Consider the following 23,578-nt stretch of genomic DNA (forward strand, 5'->3'; position numbering starts at 1 on the left):
CTAAACAATGTATGGCACTTTGTTTGGTAAGCAGTGAGAAGGCCGCAACATGAAGCAGGCATTGGCTATTCGTTCAGTCCTATAAGCCTACCCATCCCATAACCTCCACCCCTCACCCTGCCCTATATAAATAAAACACACCACACCACTGCTTGGATTTAATCGGCCACAGCAGCCGTTTATTAAATAAATACAACATAAATATAACATGAGTTAACCCCTGACGAGGGAGGTCCTAGAAGCCCCAATAACTTTATAACCACTGGAACACCTGCGTCTCCATCTTGCCCCCAGCCGTTGAACCGAGCTCGGAGGCAGCAACTGATGGACGCGTACTTAGTTCCTATCAGCTCCTCAATGAGAGTCCAGCCCCTCCCGCGGGGCCCTCCCATCCTCAAGTACCACCATATTTCACCACTTCAAGGACCTCCCCCGCCTCCACGACTGCCGCGACATATAACAACCCCCACCTCACAACCACCTCCTCCAATAGGGTCGGGCGGGTGGGCGATTCCGTCTCCTGGCCAGACTGCACCCACTTCCGCCTCGTTCCTTCTTCTCTCCGCTGGCCACGCCCCCCGTCGCCCAAGCAACTCGCGCCTCACCACCGCTCCCGCCCCCACTCCCCACTAACCCTTTCCTCACCAGTCCTGCCCAGCCAAGCCTCTTCATGGACGTCCTTCCCCACCGCTGCGCTCCTCGTCCGGACTGACTTGAAGCAGGCATTGGCTATTCGTTCAGTCCTATAAGCCTACCCATCCCATAACCTCCACCCCTCACCCTGCCCTATATAAATAAAACACACCACACCACTGCTTGGATTTAATCGGCCACAGCAGCCGTTTATTAAATAAATACAACATAAATATAACATGAGTTAACCCCTGACGAGGGAGGTCCTAGAAGCCCCAATAACTTTATAACCACTGGAACACCTGCGTCTCCATCTTGCCCCCAGCCGTTGAACCGAGCTCGGAGGCAGCAACTGATGGACGCGTACTTAGTTCCTATCAGCTCCTCAATGAGAGTCCAGCCCCTCCCGCGGGGCCCTCCCATCCTCAAGTACCACCATATTTCACCACTTCAAGGACCTCCCCCGCCTCCAAGAACGCGCAGCTTGACTACCTCAACCCTGCGCGTCCCTCCACATCCGCAAAGCTATCTCCACTCCACTCTGGAGCCCCAGAGCCCACAAATCCGTACCCACCGCATTCAGGTGCACCCCATCTGCCCTCCAAAACGCACCCTCACCCTTCTCCAATACCTCATGCCGCACCACCACACCACCATTCCTCGCCATAAAACGGCCCACCGCTCTGTTCACCTTAATCCTAGCCTTATTCAGGCTCTCTACCGACCTCGCTCCTCTCCACACCTTACGCGGCACAATATCAGACCAGACAATGATAACCCCCGGAAACAACGCCCAAATCCTGAGCAAGTCAAACTTGACATCCCGAACCAATTCCCTAAACGGACGCTTCCCTAAATCATTCCCCCCCACGTGCAACGCCAACACATCAGGAGGACGATCTAAACGAACGAAACGATGCACCTCCCTCAACACTCCGCCCCACAACATACCTCTGACGCCTAACCACCGGACCGTAGCCAACTCCGGACTCACCCCCAACTGCCGCCCACTCGGCCTCACATCCGCTCTAATCGCACCCCAGAACACATAGGAGTGCCCCAAAATCCACACCAACGCCGCCGCCATCCGACCTGTGAACACAAAAAGGGGACAAAATCAACATCACCTCCCACCTCCTTACTCTACAACAATGCAGGCCGCACATACGATTTAAAGCGAACCGACTCCCAACGCCCAATCCGCCTAATCACCTCCTCACTGGCGCCCACCCTGGCTGCCTCAGTTGCCGCACCAATTCTGAATGAATGCCCAGAATAATCCTTGACCGGCACCCCCAAAACCGTCAAACATTTTCTAAAGACCGCCAGAAACTGAAACCGAGACAAAAAGGAACCATCCTCATGCCTCAGAAACGGGACCTCATCCCTCCCCAGCCTCGCGCCATACGATTCCGCACACCTCACCGGGCACATACTACACCCCGGCACTGCAAACAACGTAAAACGCAGCCCCCTACCCTCCTGATCCGTTTTAGACCTGCGAATCCGAATATGCAACCTATCCCCCACACACTCAACATCCTCGCTCCTAAGGCCCCCCGCTCTCCTAACACTCCCACACACCAACTCCCCCAAGCGAAAAGCCCCAAAGAACGCCGAAGCAAACGCCGCCTTAAATAGCCCTAGCTCCCACCCCGAACTACAAACACCACTCAACCTGTCCCCCATTTGCACCAACAACTCAAAAGACACCGGCCTCCGACAATCCGGCACCCTGCCCGCACCCCTACGCCAACCCTTCAAAACCTGTCGCACCAAAAAACTCTTAGTCAAATCAGCCAGCCCCCGCCACTTAAAACCAAACGCTATACCTGAAACAAGATGACTCACCCTGGACACCGACCACCCCTCACTCTTCAACTGCCCCAACAACATCAACAACCGCACTTCGCCGTCCACTCCGCCAGCTCCCCACGTCCCATTCCACGCCTCCCAGGTCGTCCACGCCTTACCATACTCCCTCCAAGTACCCGGACTCAACGAATCCCTCAACAACCCCATCATTTCTCTTCCAGGATCGCCCACAGCCACGCCGGACACTGCAGACCCTCCGCCTCCGCTTCTGGCGCAAGAAGCCGGAACCGCTCCCACTGCAAACGAGAAAGAGAATCCGCCACTGAATTAGCCACTCCAGCCACATGTTCCGCCACCAACCACACGTTAAGCGACAAACACTGCAATACCAAAAACTGTAACAGCCTAACCACCGGCGGGGAAGATGCGGACAAACTGTTAATAGCCTGAACCACCCCCAAATTGTCACAATGAAAGCGCACCTTCCTGTTTTCCAATTTCTCGCCCCACAACACCACCGCCATCACAATGGGAAAAAGTTCCAACAAGGCCATGTTTCTTACCCACCCACGACTTACCCACGACTCTGGCCACGTACCCGCACACCATTGCCCCTGGCAATAGGCACCAAACCCCACCCCCCCGGACGCGTCTGTATATAACTCACAATCCACGCTATCACACAACTCCGCCATCACCAAAGACCTACCATTGTACTGACCCAAAAACTCCGCCCACACCCTCAGATCCCCTTTTTAACTCTTTACGTAACCTGATAAAATGATACGGCACCGACACACCCGCCGTAGCCGCGGCCAACCTTCTACAAAAAATTCTACCCATAGGCATAATTTGACAAGCAAAATTCAATTTACCTAACAATGACTGCAACTCCCGCAACCTAATCTTCTCCCTCCCAATGGCCCTATCAATCTCCTGACGCAAATCCACCAACTTATCCTGGGGAAGCCTACACTCCATCCGTTCCGTATCTATCACAATCCCCAAAAAACACAATTCCGTCACCGGACCCAACGTCTTCTCCTGCGCCAACGGAACCCCAAATCGCGCAAAAACCGACTGCACTGTATGCAACAACAAAGAACAAACCCGGGAATTCGCCGGCCCTAAACATAAAAAATCGTCTAAATAATGGATAACGGAGGCACAACCGGAAACTTCCACCACTACCCATTCCAAAAAGGTGCTAAAGGTCTCAAAATATGCACACGAAAGAGAGCAGCCCATCGGCAAGCACCGATCCACAAAATATTCCCCCTCCCAAAAACAACCCAACAATCCCATGCTCTCCACGTGTACTGGAAGCAGGCGAAAAGCCGCCTCCACATCAACCTTAGCCATCAACACCCCCTGCCCCAACCGCCTCACCCACTTCACAGCCGTATCAAATGAGGTGTAAACCACTGAACAAAGATCAGGATCTATACCATCATTGACCGACGCACCTTTCGGGTAAGACAAATGATGAATGAGCCGAAACTTGTTCGGCTCCTTCTTCGGCACTACCCCCAGCGGAGACACCCTCAACCCCCCAATCGGCGGCTCTTTAAACGGACCCGCCATCCGCCCCAACTCCACTTCCTTCCTCAACTTCTCCGTCACCACATCCGCATGAACAAGCGCAGACCTGAGATTCTTAAGAACCACAGGCCCCGCCGTGACAACCGATGGAATCCGAAAACCAAACCTAAAACCATCCCCCAACAAACCAGCCGCAACCCGATCCGGGTACCTATCTAGGAACCCCTGCATCTCTTCCACCCGCACCGGCGTCCGTCCCTTTTCCAGAACCATCCCCCCCCTTATTCCGTCCCCCTTTGAAACAACGGTTAGCTCCATGCGCTCCCCCACACCCCGTGCACTCGTGCTTAAACTTGCACTTGGCCCCAAATCTGCAATTTCCTTCGTTGAAAAGGAAACACAACCCTTTAGCCGATGCCGCTGCCAACGCCCCCGGGGAAGATCCCCCGGACTCCCCCCGAAAGGACTGCCCAGCCCTAGGAGGCGCCGTCACCCTCAACCACAACCCAATATCCTTATGATCCCACCGGATATCAGGCCTAACCGCCTTACGCTGCCGGAACTGCTCATCGTACCTGAGCCAGCCCACCCCCCCATAAACTCTATACGCCTCCCCAATAGCGTCCTGGTAGCAAAAAAGCGCCGAACAACATTCCGGAGCCCTTTCCCCAATGACACTTGCTAATATGGCAAACGCCTGAAGCCAATTAGCAAAAGTCCGTGGGATCAAACGGTGCCGCCGCTTCTCCTCCTCCTCTTTTTTTCCTTCGTCCTTCTTTCCTCTATCCAAATTAAACCTTTCTAACGGAAGCAGCGAGAATATCTCCACATACTCGCCCTTCCAAATCTTTTCCCTCACCTCCTGCTTCAAATGAGCCCCCAGCGGCCCCTCAAAGCACACATACACCTCACCGCGAGCCCTATCATCCAACCTCTGCCCCTCCCCTTCTCCACCCGCCTGCGTCTCAACCGACACCGACCCCAACCTAGCCGCAACCCCCCGCGCACCAACCCCCGACCCCGGCCCCACTCCCCACCCAGGCGCCGGAGACCCCCCACCAGCTCCCATCCCCGACAACCATCCCGCCAATCCCCCCAACAACTGCCCCAAACCCTTACCAAACTCCCCCATGGTCCCCCCCCCACCCACCGGGAGACCCTGCCCTAACATGGAGCCCCAAGCAATCTCACCAGGCACCACGGGCGCTGTGACTCCCGCTGCCGAAGGTCCTGACTCCTGCCGCACGGACACTGCTCCATCATAGCTCCTGGACGTCGACGGCTGCTCCTCCTGGACCACTTGCACGACCCTCTGCACCACACTGGCCGGACACCGAGCCTCCGCCACTGCAAGGGGACCTTCATCCACGCTGCTCAAATCTTCTCTGGACCTGCGCCGGTATTCGTCCTCCACCAACGCAGTCCGAGGGACCCGATCCTCCTCAAACAGCCGAGTGGACCGCCCGCTAAAGGAGGGACTGGGCCGGTCCACCGTTCCCGGTCCCGAATCCTGCTGCACGGCCGCAGGGAGTGGGGGAAGGGGCGTCCCACTCCTCACAGGGCCCCGCCGCGTATCGGGATTCCTCCCACGGCGGGAGCGGCTCGCAGAAGCCCTAGCGGCCGCTCCCCGCCGCCGAGGGTCCACAGAGGGGCTCCCTACTCGGCGCCGGGCCCGGGGGGTGACTTCAGGGCTTAGGCGCGCCGGAGGAATACCACGCCGCGGCCGGGCAGCCCGAACATTAGGGGAAGCCACAGGAGCAGGTGAAACTATGCAGGCACCAACCTGCTCCTGCAGCCAGCCAGGCCCCCGCACCTCCGCTTCCCTCCTCAGCCTCTCCAACATCTCCTCTACTGACAGTCCAGGCGCCGACATGCTGCTCCGATTCCGTCTCCTGGCCAGACTGCACCCACTTCCGCCTCGTTCCTTCTTCTCTCCGCTGGCCACGCCCCCCGTCGCCCAAGCAACTCGCGCCTCACCACCGCTCCCGCCCCCACTCCCCACTAACCCTTTCCTCACCAGTCCTGCCCAGCCAAGCCTCTTCATGGACGTCCTTCCCCACCGCTGCGCTCCTCGTCCGGACTGACTCTCCCAGTGCCACGTGTTGTATGTGCACTTGGCAGCTGAAGGCATCTGTGTTGGTCACATGTTCAAATGTACCTGCATTTCTGAGAAAATTGTGTTTTAATATATACAAATGAGCCTCTAGGAGCACCAGGATCACTTTGTCTTCAAATGCTCCGCTCTCTGCACTTTAATTGAGAAGATCAGGCGGTGAAAATGTCATCACGATGGGCCCTGTCAATCAAAGTGCAGAGAGCGCGGCAGTTGCAGAGAAAGCTGAGCCTGTAGGTGCAAGGGCTACCTTGCTCCTAGAGGCTCATTTGCATATATTAAAACATCATGTTTCTTAGCAATGCAGGCACATATGAACATGGGACCAACACAGATGCCTTCAGCTGCCAAGCGCACATGCAACAGGTCAGCCAGTGTCACAGGCACAAATGTGCGGACAGAGGCCCTTTAAAGAAGACCTGTCACCTCTCCTGAAATGTCTGTTTCAGTAACTACTTGCATTCTCTATGCAATAACAATACTGAACACTGGCGTAAATTAAGATACATTTGTTGGGACGGCTGACCACACACCCTTATCACGCTCTTTAGGGAAAGTGGCAAGGGTGGCGTAAAAGCTGAGTGATTCGACAAGTTTTTAGAAAATTTCACTTAAAACACACAGTTTTTAATAAATCTCCCCTAGAGAAGTCTTAGCCAATGAAGAACAGCCAGTATGATACTCAGAGAGAGGGTACATTTTCCAAGCTGCTAGAAGTTTCCTGAGACTGGAGAAAATGGTTGGCACGGCAGAACATTAAAAATGGCTTTATATGCAGATAGAGTGCTCCAGTATATTTGTGATTGCGCTAATCGGCACTAATGATGCGAATATTTTAGCTAAATACGTGAAACTTCACATTTAAGCAGGTCTGACTACATATTACTGACTGGTGCACTAAGTATTGTTGTGACATCACAGCACTATGTCTGTAGCATGTATGTATGGACAGCAGAACCTATCAGCTACACTATATCAGGATATACCCTACACTGACTATCTACCACTAACTATCTGCATTATATAGATAAGCTAACTAACTAACTATCTAATGTAATGAGTGGAAAGCACAGAGCACAGCAATGACACTGCTGTCTCTCTCAGAACTGCAAAATACTGCATACAAGGGCTGCTGGGGAGGTTCTTATATAGTAAGGGAGAGGCAACTTTCCTATTGGTTGCTAGGGATGTTGCTAAGTTCAGACAAAGACATTGCAGCCTTCTCATTGGCCCACAAGCAAGAAGCAGGGAGGGATCATGGGTTCAGATGAAAAAAAATCTAGAATATTCAAAAATACGAATATATATCACTATATTCTAAATATTCACGAATTCTCGAAGTGCCAATAATCGTGATTGATATTTGCAATTCAAATATTCGTGGCCAACACTACATACCAACATGTTTGCGGGCAGCAGAGTGCATTTAGGCAGCATGATCTGCTGCATGATTACTAATAAGGAACGCCTTCCTTGATCTGAGCCAGGAGGAGTTCCTGCCCATGCTTTAGTTTTTTATTCCCTTTCAGATAGCGTGGCCACATTTGACCATGGCATCTGAGGGGTTAAATATCTGCAGACACATGGCACTCACTGTGCTCCAGAGCGGACGCCATCTTTAGAGAATTACACCCATTACACCCTGCATACAGCACAAGGAAAGTAGTACTGTGCAGTGTCTATATATACAGAATAAAAGCAAATACTGAAATTACACCCAGTGTACAGGACAAGGAAAGTGGTACTGTGCAGTGTCTATATTTACACAAAATAAAAACAAATACTGAAAATTACACCCAGTATACAGGACAAGGAAAGTAGTACTGTGCAATGTCTATATTTACACAGAATAAAAACAAATACTGAAAATTACACCCAGTATACAGGACAAGGAAAGTAGTACTGTGCAATGTCTATATTTACACAGAATAAAAACACTGAAAATTACACCCAGTATACAGGACAAGGAAAGTAGTACTGTGCAATGTCTATATTTACACAGAATAAAAACAAATACTGAAAAGTACACCCAGTATACAGGACAAGTGATGTGGTACGGTGCAGTGTCTATATATACAGAATAAGAGCAGGTACTGAGAATTAAACCTAGCATACAGGACCGGAGAAGCGGTACTGTACAGTGTCTATATATACAGAATAAAAGCACACATTGAGAATTACAACCAGTGTACAGAAAAGAGAAGTGGTACTGTGAAGTGTCTATATACAGAATGAGCAGATACTGAGAATTATATCTAGTATACAGCACAGGACAAGTGGTACTCTGCAGTGTACATATATCCAGAATAAGAGCAGATACTGAGGATTACACCCAGTATACAGCACAGGAGAACTGGTACTCTGCAGTGTCCATATATACAGAATGAGCAGATACTGAGAATTATATCTAGTATACAGCACAGGAGAACTGGTACTCTGCAGTGTACATATATCCAGAATAAGAGCAGAAACTGAGGATTACACCCAGTATACAGAAGTGGTACTGGGCAGTTATTGCATACACAGAGAAAAATGCTGAGAATAATACCCAGCATACAGGATGAGAAGAGTGGTACTGTGAAGGGCACATATATACAAAATAAGACAACACAGGAGTGGCTTAGCCCTGCTTCTCACTGCTGGCGCAGCCTGCAAACAGGTTGTTCTGGCATAGAATAGCGGGAATAGGCTGGACAAAAAACACTGTATGGAGCAGTATTTGTCCAGCTGTTTCTCTGCAAAGTTGCCGGATTGCGGCCGAATCACCGCCAGACCTGCAGGATCGGTAAACGCTAGTCTGCAACTAAGCTGTAGTGGTAACTTTATGAATGTCCTTGAGTGGCCCAGCCAGAGCTCTGAATTGAACCCAATTGGGGCTCTCCAGAGAGACCTGAAAATGGCATTCTACTGATGGCCCCCTCCAACCTGACAGAGCTTGAGAGGATCTGCAGAGAAGAATGGCAGAATACCCCAAAATCCAGGTACCAAGAAAGACCAGAGGCTGCAATCACTGCCAAAGGTGCTTCAACTAAGTCCTGAATAAAGAGTTTAAATACTTATGTTAATGCAAGATTTTTTTTCCTTTTCCATAAATTAGCAAAGATTTTGAACATTCTGTTTTCGCTTCCTCATTATAGGGTACTGGGTACTCCAAAGCAAACACTGAAATGTCACCTTTTGTCTACAATTACGTCTAGAGATGAGCGAAGTTATGGAAAATTCAATTCTGCTGCTTCGCCGAATTTCACAAAGAAATTTGCTTAGTGACGGATTACTTTGTCACAAAGCACATTTCTTTCTGAGTAGCGTGTGCAATGACGGGGAATTGCTGTGCCCCCTGTCATTAAACCCCTCAGATCCCGAGTTCATCTCCGATCACGACATCTGAGATAAAAAAAATACTCACCTTATCCATTTGACCGTGAAGAAGCCTTCACGGCCATCTTGATTAAATATCCCTCACAAGATTTCATCTGGCCAGCATGGTGATGTCATACGTCACCGTGCACGAGATTTTGCACGGGAGCTTTAATCAAGATGGCTGTGGTGGCCTCTTAATGCTCAAACAGATGAGGTGAGTATGTTCTATTTTTTACGCCATTTCAGGGAAAATCTATTGATCAAATTTTCCCTCAAATTCGGATCAAAAGTCTTGTTTGGATACTTAGATTCGCTCAATACTAGTTATGTCCTCCTACATTCAGAGAAATATTGTCTTATCTGAGAGATCTCATTATGGAAATCCCTGTCTTCTTCTGGGCCTCCACTGAAGCTTAGGCCTGAATCCTGCTCCTGAAAATAATCTTCATGTGAAATACACAATCCGCTGGTGGTTAGCTCACAGAAGTAGTATTTCCCATACAAACTCCTGCACATCTGAAGAACATAACTTAAATGCTCCAACATTGCCTTTCCACCCCCTACTGCCTGTGTGCCTGGTATATGAATTTCACGTTTTATAATATTTTGCTCTCCTTTTTATTAAAGCTGATCTGTCTGGTCTCCTATGCAAACTAATCTGATGGAACATAGGATACATTGTCAAACATGGAATCCTTGGGCCCACCAGAAGAAATTATTTTTTGGGGCTCAACCCTATATTACCAATATAGTTTAATAGATTTTGAATCAAATCAATAGACCCTAGTGATAAGTCATAAGCTTCAAAGGTAGCTCTGCATGTTTTTTGTCTCCTGAACCTTTGTGGCCCTTGGAAAGATAGAAGGGGAGACACTAAGCTTAGTGACATACAGTGTCATATAAAAAGGTTGTTTAAATGTTGCAGGGAATAGAGAAAGTCTACGAGTCCTACATGGTTCAGAGCTTTAATTGAATGATTTTGCAAATAGGGGAGCTGTCAATCAATCTATGTGGGTGTAGAAATCTTGAGTCCCAGGAGCATTTTAACAGCTTTTTACATAAAAAGAGTGAATTAAATTATAGACAACTACAGTATACTATATATATGGTATACTGTATATACTGTCCCAAAACAAAAATTAATTTGTATATTTAGATATAAATACAATGAGTTGCTGTAGTAGGTAGCTATATCTGAATTGGAATAGTCATGTTATATCTCTGATAGTCTGTAAAAATCAAATACCTTTCTCAGAGCTGTTAATCATTTTACAATGTTACAGGAAGCTCAGTAGTAAGAAATAATTTACACTTGTATATAACTTCCTGAACTGTTGTTTAGAAACCTTGTAGCCATAATAAGTTTTGTTGCTCCTTTTGGCTGGATGGAATGCAGAGAATTCCCCCGCCTATCACACGCTGCCTGCTACACAAATGATGTTGTAAAGCAGTATAAAAAAACACATAGATTTGTGTATTTTGGTCTTCTTATTAGCTTTACAGCTTTCTTTGACTACTAAAAATTCAAATACAGATATAGTCCCCTGTAGGGTATGCATTGGTCTAAGACGAGTCATCAGAGGTCAAGAGAGACCTGTTAGCGTGCATAGCCATTGGCCATACCGGTAAGAAACCTCTACACTTAAAAAAGTAATGTTTCAATTTTGTACAATGCAACAAGTTATACTAAGGAACTTTGTAACATATCTTACTACTAAAAATTCCTTTTTATCCACTTATCAGGCTCCTCCGTTTCTGTCCCCCAACCCCCTCTTGCACTACTCAATCACTCCCAGTTCACTGCTCAGCTCCATCAATAGCGGATCACAGACAGATCAAGTTACATATCGGTCCAGTCACTTGCACAATGTCCCTGCCACTCTTATAGCACTTTTCTAAATTTGTAAAACATTAAGAAAATTATTTCTCTTTTTGGGTGCATCAAGGTCATAGATCAGCAACCTACGGCACTCCAGCTGTTGTGAAACTACAACTTCCAGCATGCTCCCTTCTCTTTTATGCGATTTCTGAGAACGGCTGAGCAAGTATGCCTGCTGGGAGTTGTAGTTTAACAACAGCTGGAGTGCCGGAGGTTGCTGATCCCTGATATGTCTGTTTTAGTAAATAGATCTATTTCCCATACTCTAACAAGTCTATCATCATTTCTTAAAACTTTTTGTTGAGCTGTTGTGTTATTCCTCATTTAAATATATGAATAAATAAATGGATAACTAGGTAGAGAGGGATGCATGCAAAATCATGGTATACTATGTATTCTCCAGAACCATTCTCTGTGGCACTGGTCCGACCGCGGCTTGTTTAGAAACTTCAGCAAGTACTTGTTTGGTATACGGTATGTGACCACTGCAGCCAATCACTGTCCTCAGCGGTCTACCACTGAGGACAATGATTGGCTGCAGTGGTGGTTAAGTACACCTAACCGCTGAGGTTCATCACTGTCCTCAGCAGTAGGCCAATGCAGCAGAGAATGGTGCTGGAGAAGGAGGATGGTATGTCTATGATTTTCTAACTTAAGCAATTGTAGGGCTTTACTACTTTAACTCTGGTAATGTACATCAGTGGTGGCTTTTACCTGTAACATAATAATTTAGGAAAAATGGCTTTACATTACCACTACAGGACATGTGCTAAATGTTTTTAGTCTTTACAAAATGTCACCATATCACTGAACCCATCTGGCTCATGTGGCTTTGTCCTCTGTATTAGGAACAGGTTACTATATTGTTCCTCAAGATGAACAGAATATACAACAAGTTGTATAGAAATCGGAATAACATTTGAAATTGTAATGTTCGTTATCAAGTTAACTGGCTTTTGGCATTAGATTTTAGCTGGTATGCGTCCAGGTCCTGAAAATCCTACAACACAGCAACACAAACAGCTATTGTTTATTGATGTTGTACAAATTCCTCTGACAAACATCATCGGCAATCCAGATAAGATAGATTGCAAATGCATTAAGATGGAACGGTGCCTCTGATATGTGAGAAATACAATTAGCATTTGCTGCATTACAACCTAGAATTAAAATGCAGAATTTTATGTTACGAACCCGACAAAATAGTCCAGATTGTTACAGTGGAATGAAAAATATATTTTGTTAGGAAAAAAATAAAAACTGAAAAGTTGTGAGCACATATGTATTCATCACCGTAATAGCCACATTATTAAATCCATTATAAGAATGGAAAGAATATGGCACAACTACAAACCAGACAAGAGAAGGCCACCCACCAGAACTCATAAACGGGTCAAGACGGAAATTAATCAGAGACACTGATAATAGTGCAGTAGCTCCAAAGATCCATAGTGGAGATGGAAGTACTCGTCCATAAGACCACTGTAACTGCTACAGTCCACAAAGTTAGGGCCACTGGGCTTTGACTTCTTAGATTGCTATTTAACTCTTATTATATAGTAATCTATAGGGATTGTCTATTAACCACTTCAACCCCGCTAGCTGAAACCCCCTTCTTGACCAGGCCACTTTTTACACTTCTGCACTACACTACTTTCACCGTTTATCGCTCGGTCATGCAACTTACCACCCAAATGAATTTTACCTCCTTTTCTTCTCACTAATAGAGCTTTCATTTGGTGGTATTTTATTGCTGCTGACATTTTTACTTTTTTTGTTATTAATCAAAATGTAACGATTTTTTTGCAAAAAAATGACATTTTTCACTTTCAGCTGTAAAATTTTGCAAAAAAAACGACATCCATATATAAATTTTTCACCAAATTTATTGTTCTACATGTCTTTGATAAAAAAAAATGTTTGGGCAAAAAAAAAAAATGGTTTGGGTAAAAGTTATAGCGTTTACACACTATGGTACAAAAATGTGAATTTCCGCTTTTTGAAACAGCTCTGACTTTCTGAGCACCTGTCATGTTTCCTGAGGTTCTACAATGCCCAAACAGTAGAAAAACCCCACAAATGACCCAATTTTGGAAAGTAGACACCCTAAGGTATTCGCTGATGGGCATAGTGAGTTCATAGAACTTTTTATTTTTTGTCACAAGTTAGTGGAAAATGATGATTTTTTATTTTTTCCTTACAAATGTCTCATATTCCACTAACTTGCGACAAAAAATAAAAAATTCTAGGAACTCGCCATGCCCCTCACAGAATACCTTGGGGTGTCTTCTTTCCAAAATGGGGTCACTTGTGGCGTAGTTATACTGCCCTGGCAATTTAGGGGCCCATATGTGTGAGAAGTAGTTTGCAATCAAAATCTGTAAAAAATGACCGGTGAAATCCGAAAGGTGCACTTTGGAATGTGGGTCCCTTTGCCCACCTAGGCTGCAAAAAAGTGTCACACATCTGGTATCGCCGTACTCAGGAGAAGTTGGGGCAATGTGTTTTGGGGTGTCATTTTACATATAACCATGCTGGGTGAGAGAAATATCTTGGCAAAAGACAACTTTTCCATTTTTTTTATACAAAGTTGGCATTTGACCAAGATATTTATCTCACCCAGCATGGGTATATGTAAAATGACACCCCAAAACACATTCCCCAGCTTCTCCTGAGTACGGCGATACCAGATGTGTGACACTTTTGTGCATCTAGGCTGCAAAAGTGCCCAAATTCCTTTTAGGAGGGCATTTTTAGACATTTGGATCCCAGACTTCTTCTCACGCTTTAGGGCCCCTAAAAAGCCAGGGCAGTATAAATACCCCACATGTGACCCCACTTTGGAAAGAAGACACCCCAAGGTATTCAATGAGGGGCATGGCGAGTTCATAGAAATGTATTTTTTTGGCATAAGTTAGCGGAAATTGATTTTTTTTAGTTTTTTCTCACAAAGTCTCACTTTCTGGTAACTTAGGACAAAAATTTAAATCTTTCATGGACTCAATATGCCCCTCAGCGAATACCTTGGAGTGTCTTCTTTCCAAAATGGGGTCAGTTGTGGGGTGTTTGTACTGCCCTGGCATTTGAGGGTCTCCGCAATCATTACATGTATGGCCAGCATTAGGAGTTTCTGCTATTCTCCTTATATTGAGCATACAGGTAATGAGATTTTTTTTTTCCGTTCAGCCTCTGGGCTGAAAGAAAAAAATGAACGGCACAGATTTCTTCATTCGCATCGATCAATGTGGATGAAAAAATCTCTGCCCAAAAAAAAAAAAAGGAGGGGAAAGGCGTCTGCCAGGACATAGGAGCTCCGCCCAACATCCATACCCACTTAGCTCGTATGCCCTGGCAAACCAGATTTCTCCATTCACATCAATCGATGTGGATGAATAAATCATTGCCGGGATTTTTTTTATTTTTTTTTTACATACAAAGTGTTTGCCAAAGCATAGGAACGCCGCCTCCTCCTCAGCTCGTATGCCTCGGCAAACGTATCTGTTACTGCAGAGTAGAAATCTCGTCTTGCAGCGCCGCATACACCGACTTGCGTGTAATCTGACAGCAGCGCAATGCTTCTGTCAGAATGCACATCTGTGCTGCAGCTAGTCGATCGGTTGGTCCACCTGGAAGGTAAAAAAAAAAAAAAAAAAACAGGCCGCAACGCAATAATTTTATTAACTTTGTAACAGAACATATAAACTTTAACTTTTTGAACTAAACATTAACCTTTTTGCTTACTGGTGTTTTTTTTTTTTTTTTTTACCTTTATAGAACAAACCTCTCCTTCCCCATGGGTCAATGTGCAAAGCGCAAATCGCCCAAAGATGTGGCGAAGTGCGTTATGCACTTTGTCCCAGGTGAAAGGAGACGTTTGCAGCAGCTGTGTGAGTGAATGGGCCCTAATAGCCCTGTGTGCCTGTCCTGGTGAGATGATCCCTATGCTAGGTGTACCTGTGTGTGGTACTTCCGGAAACACTCCCCTAAGCATAGGGCAGGGTGGTCAGGACAGTCAGGACAGAAATAGCGGGTGTCACGCCTTATTCCACTCCTGCTACAGACACAACATCTTTTTCGGGGTGACGGTTGGGTTGAGGTACCAGCAACGACATTGGGGAAATGTCGCTCGTGTAGACGGCTAACTACACTGGTGGATGGGGCCACGGAACCTCCTGGGTACAGGAGGTTCTCGATGATCTCTTCCTGAAATTTGAGGAAGGATCCAGTTCTCCCAGCCTTACTGTAGAGAACAAAACTATTATACAGAGCCAATTGAATTAAATATACAGACACCTTCTTATACCAGCGTCTGGTTCTGCGGGAAACTAAATACGGAGACAACATCTGGTCATTGAAGTCCACCCCTCCCATGTGAAGGTTATAGTCGTGGACTGAGAGGGGCTTTTCAATGACACGGGTTGCTCGCTCAATTTGTATTGTCGTGTCTGCGTGAATGGAGGAGAGCATGTAAACGTCACGCTTGTCTCTCCATTTCACCGCGAGCAGTTCTTCGTTACACAGTGCGGCCCTCTGCCCCCTTGCAAGACGGGTGCTAACGAGCCGTTGGGGGAAGCCCGCGCGACTAGTTCGCGCGGTACCACAGGCGCCAATCCGTTCTAGAAACAAATGCCTAAAGAGGGCCACACTTGTGTAGAAATTGTCCACATAAAGATGGTACCCCTTGCCGAATAAGGGTGACACCAAGTCCCAGACTATCTTCCCACTGCTCCCCAGGTAGTCAGGGCAACCGACCGGCTCCAGGGTCTGATCTTTTCCCTCATAGACACGAAATTTGTGGGTATAGCCTGTGGCCCTTTCACAGAGCTTATACAATTTGACCCCATACCGGGCGCGCTTGCTTGGGATGTATTGTTTGAAGCCAAGGCGCCCGGTAAAATGTATCAGGGACTCGTCTACGCAGATGTTTTGCTCTGGGGTATACATATCTGCAAATTTCAGGTTGAAATGGTCTATGAGGGGCCGAATTTTGTGGAGCCGGTCAAAAGCAGGGTGGCCTCTGGGACGGGAGGTGCTGTTATCACTAAAGTGCAGGAAACGCAGGATGGTCTCAAATCGTGTCCTGGACATAGCAGCAGAGAACATGGGCATGTGATGAATTGGGTTCGTGGACCAATATGACCGCAATTCATGCTTTTTAGTTAGACCCATGTTGAGGAGAAGGCCCAAAAAAGTTTTAATTTCGGAAACTTGGACTGGTTTCCACCGGAAAGGCTGGGCATAAAAGCTTCCCGGGTTAGCGGTTATAAATTGTGTGGCATACCGGTTTGTCTCTGCCACAACTAAGTCTAAGAGCTCCGCAGTCAAGAACAGCTCAAAAAATCCCAGGGCCGAACCGATCTGAGCTGTCTCAACCCGAACTCCAGACTGGGCAGTGAAAGGGGGAACTACAGGTGCGGCTGAAGTTGGGGACTGCCAATCAGGGTTTGCCAGCACCTCAGGGATTCTAGGGGCTCTACGGGCACGTCTTTGCGGTGGCTGCGACGGGGTCACTACTGCACGTGCCACCGTACCAGCTTCAACTGCCCTTCTGGTGCTCGCTACTTCACCATGTTCTACGGCAGTGCTGGTACTAGGTCCAGGAAGGGCTGCGCTGCTGGTGTATGCCTCACCACGTAATCCGACAGCACCAGCCCCACTCTGCTGCTCTTGAAGCGGATCCTGCGCAACCTGCGGTCTAGCGACACGGGGCCGGGTACGCCTGGTGCTATCAGGGACCTCAGCCTCCTCGTCCGAACTTTGGGTCAGAGAGCCACTGCTTTCTACAGGTTCGTATTCTGACCCGCTAGATTCATCAGATGAGGGTTCCCATTCCTCATCCGACTGGGTCAGAAGCCTGTAGGCCTCTTCAGAAGAATACCCCCTGTTTGACATGTGGGCAACTAAATTTAGGGGTATTCCCTGAGACTACCCAAGAAAAAAAAGCAAGCCTGTCTTACAAATGGGAGGCTAGCGAAGTACCGGAGGCCGCTGCGGTTGATAAAAAATATCAAAACTGATTTTTTTATCGCCGCAGCGCGTGTAAAGTGAATGTGCAGTGATCAAAAAATAATATTTTTTGTCACTGCGGTGGGGCGGGCGTGGGTGAACGCACGTGTGGGCGACCGATCAGGCCTGATCGGGCAAACACTGCGTTTTGGGTGGAGGGCGAACCTAAAGTGACACTAATACAATTATAGATCTGACCGTGATCAGTTTTGATCACTTCCAGATACTATAAAAGTACAAATGCTGATTAGCGATACGCTAATCAGCGAATCAGTGACTGCGGTGCGGTGGGCTGGGCGCTAACTGATCCCTAAACTACCTAACCAAGGGGCCTAAACTATACCTAAAACCTAACGGTCAATACCAGTGAAAAAAAAAAGTGACAGTTTGCACTGATCACTTTTTTCCTTTCACTAGTGATTGACAGGGGCGATCAAAGGGGTGATCAAAGGGTTAATTGGGGTTCAGGGGGGTGATCTGGGGCTAGTATGAGGTGTTTGGTGTACTCACTGTGTAGCCTGCTCCTCTGCTGGATCCAACCGACGAAAAGAACCAGCAGAGGAGCAGGCCAGCCATATAACAGATCATATTTACAAATATGATCTGCTATATGGCTTCTGATTGGGTTTTTTTAAAATCAGCAACCTGCCAGCCGCGATCATTGGCTGGCAGGTTGCTGACGAAATACTCCTCGACGAAATGCCGGCCCGCGATGCGCATGCGCGGGCCGGCTGTGACGAAATCTCGCGTCTCGCGAGATGACGCGCCGATGCGTCCAGGAGGAGTAAATCAACCACCTCCCGGACTCATCGGTGCGTTAGGCGGTCGGGAGGTGGTTAAAGGGGTTATGTCGTGACTGACGAAACAAAAATCAGATTTCATAGACTACATAACAATTTCTTTCTAACAAAGCTAGAACCAGCTCTGAACCTCACACGAATCTAGATATCTCCCCATTCATTGCACCAATTGCTCTGCCAGATTTTCTTCTGGCTGGCAGCTCAGTTGTTGTGTCCTTTCTCTCGGCAATAAGGGGGCCCTCTGAGGGGGGAATATGATTAACTAAAATATAACTTTTAATTCAATGTGCATTCAAAGTTATATTTTAGTTAATGATATTCCCCCCTCAGAGGGCCCCCTTTTTGCCGATTGACATTGGAATATTGGTGAAGCCCACACAAATTTGGAGCTTCTATTGTATTGTATTGTATCCTCAGGATAGATCATCAATACCTGATCAATGGAGGTTCAACACTTGGCACCCCTGTTGATAAGCAGTTAGAAGAGGCCTCATTGCTCTGATGAGCACAATGGCCTTCTGGCAGCTTACCAAGCACAGCACCATCCATTGGATAGTGGCTGTGTTAGGTTTTGCAGCTCAGCCACATTCACTTGAATGGGACTGAGCTGCACCTAGGCCATGTGACCGATGAATGTGACATCACATAGTCTAAGAGGCCCCATGGTCTCTTTAAACAGCTGATTGATGGGGGTGCCAGGAGTTGGACCCCCTCCGATTTGATATTGATGACCTATCTTGAACACTTGGACAACCCCTTAAAGTGTTTTTATGGGTTAGGAATTATTGTGTCAAAGAAGGTATGCGTGATAAAATTGGTAATGTTTGAATATAAGAGTCTAAGAGATTTACTATATCAGTCACTAATATTCCAATAGGGTATATACAGTAGGTAGTGCATCTATGTAATGAGTCTTTTGTCTTCATTTTAGGGTTATTATGTGGTATATGGGTTTTACCGCTCATTTTGTCTCTACTGCATGTTTGTGATGAATATGTGTGTTCTTCTTGGCACTAAGGCTGGGTTCACACCTGAGTGTATTCGAAAGCGCTGTTACAGGCGTTTTTATCGGGCGTTTTTGAGGCGTATTTTGGGGTGTTTTTGTATTTTGGAAACGCGCATCGTACGCGCGTTCTTGCTATTGACCACAATGAAAAACAGATATGTTACGCGTGACAATACGCCCCAAAGAAGCTCCTGTACTTCTTGGGGCGTAGGGCGTTTTACAGAGCGTTCGTACAGGCTGTAAAACGCTCAGGTGAGAACCATGCCCATAGGGAATCATTGTCTTTTGCCTGTTGAGCATTTTACAGCGCGTAGGAACGCGCTGTTTTACGGTCAGGTGGGAGCCCAGCCTTAAGTTTTTCAGTTGTCCCACCTAATACGCTTAGAAAGAGGTTGGTTGGTATTACATTGATAAGGCACTGTTGTGTATAAGAGCAATCTCATTAGATCAACCACAAACAACATCAAAGTTTGTGAAAAACATAGGGGGACATTTACCAAATCTACTACGCCTGTTTTGTGGTGCAATAATGTCACAAGTGTGCCACATTTTGTGCATTTTTTCAACTTTTGGTGAAATTTTACAACGCTTGATGAGCTTTGCCACTTTCAAAAGTAGAGTGAAAAGTTGGTTGAGTTTACAGATTAAAACACTTTTATGTCTCTTAGGCTACTTTCACACTCGCGTTTGGTGCGGATCCGTCTTGTATCTGCACAGACGGATCCGCACCGATAATGAAAACGCTTGTATCTGTTCATAATGGATCCGTTTGCATTATTCATTCAAAAAAAGTCTAAGTCAAAACGCATCCGTCTTGACTTACATTGAAAGTCAATGGAGGACGGATCCGTTTTCAATTGCACCATATTGTGTCAGTGAAAAACGGATCCGTCCCTATTGACTGAGGCCTCTTTCACACTACAGTATGTTGAATTCAGTGTTTTGCGTTCCGTTTTTCACGGATCCGTTGTTCCGTTTTTTGCTTCCGTTGTGGTTCCGTTTCCGTTCCGTTGTTCCGTTCCGTTTTTCCGTATGGCATATACAGTATACAGTAATTCCATAGAAAAAATTGGGCTGGGCATAACATTTTCAATAGATGGTTCCGCAAAAAACGGAACGGATACGGAAGACATGCGGATGCATTTCCGTATGTGTCCCGTTTTTTTGCGGACCCATTGACTTTAATGGAGCCACGGACCGTGATTTGCGGCCAAATATAGGACATGTTCTATCTTTTCAACGGAACGGAAAAACGGAAATACGGAAACGGAATGCATACGGAACACATTACGTTTTTTTGCGGAACCATTGAAATGAATGGTTCCGTATACGGACCGTATACGGAACGCAAAAAACGGAGCGCAAAACTGAAAAAAAAAAACGGTAGTGTGAAAGAGGCATTACATTGTAAGTCAGGACGGATCAGTTTGGCTCCGCACCGTCAGACGGTCACCAAAACGCTGCAAGCTGTGTTTTTAGTGACCGTCGAAAAAACGCAACGGAGACCAAATGCAGCCAAATTGATGCATTCTGAACGGATCCTTATCCATTCAGAATGCACTGGGGCTAAACTGATAAGTTTTGGGCCGCTTGTGAGAGCCCTGAAACGGATTTCACAAGCGGATCCAGAAATGCCAGTGTGAAAGTAGCCTTATATGATGTGCATCTTTTTAAAAAGTTGCAAAATAAAGTCGCATTTCCATGCCAGGCAACAACCCTGGTGAACTTTTAATGATATAGGCATAAACCTCATTGCAATTGCACCAAATTTATTATTACTGTGCGACGTTTCATAAATTCGGACCACCTGCATAAAGCAAAGTTAAAAATGGCACGAAAAACACAGCAAATAATAACTTCTTCTCATAGTTCAGACATTCACTGGTTACTCATTAACAAAAAGGTGTCTGTGTCAATATGGTTCAGAAACATATCATAACTTGGTTGAGCAACATAGGTATGAATACAATAGCTGTATTCACTGTACTGTATCTGCCCTTTACACTATTTTATGTAAATGCTGTCAGTGCTTAGTTTGCTGCAGATAAGCAGGTTAGTAGACACTGGCTATTAAGCCTTTTATAAAGCCATAAAGTGTAGGAACAAATCGTACCAGAAAATAAACAACAGTCTTCTTCTCCAGGACAAACGCTGATTTCTGGCCAGCAGATTAATGTTTTCAGATTTACAGGTAATCTCATTTGATTGTTTCTGGCAAGGGACTCTGTTTCCAATAGGTTGTGGCAAGAGCAAAAGTAACATATGCAAGGACATAATAAACAGGTTGCATGTAAAGAACTGCACCTTTACAGTCGTTTTATATTTCTACAAACCTTGGAGGATAATAATCAGTAAATGATTTGAATTGAAGCTTCAGTTTAGGCTAGTTTCACACCAACATTAAAGAGACCCATCAGGTTGTTCTGGCAGGGAACAGCCCGCCGGCATTTCCGGACACTACCTGATGCCCGCCAGACCCATTGACTATAACACAACTGCAACCCTGCAAATTTGAAGAGAATCGAACGGACTAAAACCTTTGTGTGCAGCCTGAAACTAGCCTTAGGGTAAAATGAAAAATGATATCATGGAATAGCAGTGTCAAGAATAATATATTTTTTTCAGAAACTTACTCTTTGCATGAAGTAGTGACCCAAATCATAAGCCTGCAGAGCTAATGCATGCTTAAGGTACAGTTTAATGCAGCTTTGGGTCTAAAGATACCCAATGAATGCTAATTCGGTCAGCAACATGAATGCTTGGCTTGGTTTTGAATGTGGAGAGGCGAGTGAGCGGATGCCAGACACCCCTGCCGGTGGACTAACTGAGAAAAAAAACTATCGGGCATGTTGAAATCCTATAGACCAATCATTATTTCCCATGACATCTGTCATCAGGTGAAAGTCAGGAGACCCCCATAAACATTTTAAATGGTATGGGCAGGTTCAGTCAATATACACTCACCTAAATAATTATTAGGAACACCTGTTCTATTTCTCATTAATGCGATTATCTAGTCAACCAATCACATGGCAGTTGCTTCAATGCATGTAGGGTTGTGGTCCTGGTCAAGACAATCTCCTGAACTCCAAACTGAATGTCAGAATGGGAAAGAAAGCAGATTTAAGCAATTTTGAGCATGGCATGGTTGTTGGTGCCAGACGGGCCGGTCTGAATATTTCACAATCTGCTCAGTTACTGGGATTTTCACGCACAACCATTTCTAGGGTTTACAAAGAATGGTGTGAAAAGGGAAAAACATCCAGTATGCGGCAGTCCTGTGGGCGAAAATGCCTTGTTGATGCTAGAGGTCAGAGGAGAATGGGCCAACTGATTCAAGCTGATAGAAGAGCAACGTTGACTGAAATAACCACTCATTACAACCGAGGTATGCAGCAAAGCATTTGTGAAGCCACAACATGCACAACCTTGAGGCGGATGGGCTACAACAGCAGAAGACCTCACCAGGTACCACTCATCTCCACTACAAATAGGAAAAAGAGGCTACAATTTGCACAAGCTCACCAAAATTGGACTGTTGAAGACTGGAAAAATATTGCCTGGTCTGATGAGTCTCGATTTCTGTTGAGACATTCAAATGGTAGTCCGAATTTGGCGCAAACAGAATGAGAACATCTATCCATCATGCCTTGTTACCACTGTGCAGGCTCGTGGTGGTGGTGTAATGGTGTGGGGGATGTTTTCTGGGCACACTTTAGGCCCCTTAGTGCCAATTGGCCATCATTTAAATGTCACGGGCTACCTGAGCATTGTTTCTGACCATGTCCATCCTCTGATGGCTACTTCCAGCAGGATAATGCACCATGTCACAAAGCTCGAATAATTTCAAATTGGTTTCTTGAACATGACAATGAGCTCACTGTACTAAAATGGCCCCTACAGTCACCAGATCTCAACCCAATAGAGCATCTTTGGGATGTGGTGGAACAGGAGCTTCGTGCCCTGGATGTGCATCCCTCAAATCTCCATCAACTGCAAGATGCTATCCTATCAATATGGGCCAACATTTCTAAAGAATGCTATCAGCACCTTGTTGAATCAATGCCATGTAGAATTAAGGCAGTTCTGAAGGCTAAAAGGGAGTCCAACACCGTATTAGTATGGTGTTCCTAATAATTCTTTAGGTGAGTGTACATACACTGGTGCTTGAAAGTTTGTGAACCTTCAGAATTTTCAATATTTATGCATACATTTGACCTAAAACGACATCATGTTTTCCTAAAGTTCTAAAAGTAGCTAAAGATATTAATGAATTCAAATAATTTGGTTATTACACGTGGTCATTTATTGAGGAAAATATCACATGTCTGTGAGTGAAATAAGTATGTGAACTTTTACTTTAATTAGTGACCCCTTTGTGTAGCAATAACTGCAAGAAAGGTTTCCAATCATTCTTGATTAAT

The 23,578-nt window shown here is 46.1% G+C and overlaps 1 protein-coding gene across 1 annotated transcript; it reads right to left on the bottom strand.

The window, feature by feature from the left end:
* Positions 1–1,033: 1,033 nt before the first annotated feature.
* LOC122932041 lies at positions 1,034–5,886 on the bottom strand. The gene is made up of 2 exons (XM_044286203.1): positions 5,182–5,886; positions 1,034–1,725 (listed from the first exon to the last, which is right to left on the bottom strand). Exons 1-2 carry the CDS (start codon positions 5,861–5,863, stop codon positions 1,127–1,129), a joined length of 1,281 nt encoding a protein of 426 aa, XP_044142138.1. The 5' UTR covers positions 5,864–5,886; the 3' UTR covers positions 1,034–1,126.
* Between the last annotated feature and the right edge of the window lie 17,692 nt (positions 5,887–23,578).

This window comes from Bufo gargarizans, chromosome 3, assembly GCF_014858855.1.
Source record: "Bufo gargarizans isolate SCDJY-AF-19 chromosome 3, ASM1485885v1, whole genome shotgun sequence".
In the NCBI taxonomy this organism is placed as follows: Eukaryota; Metazoa; Chordata; class Amphibia; order Anura; family Bufonidae; genus Bufo; species Bufo gargarizans.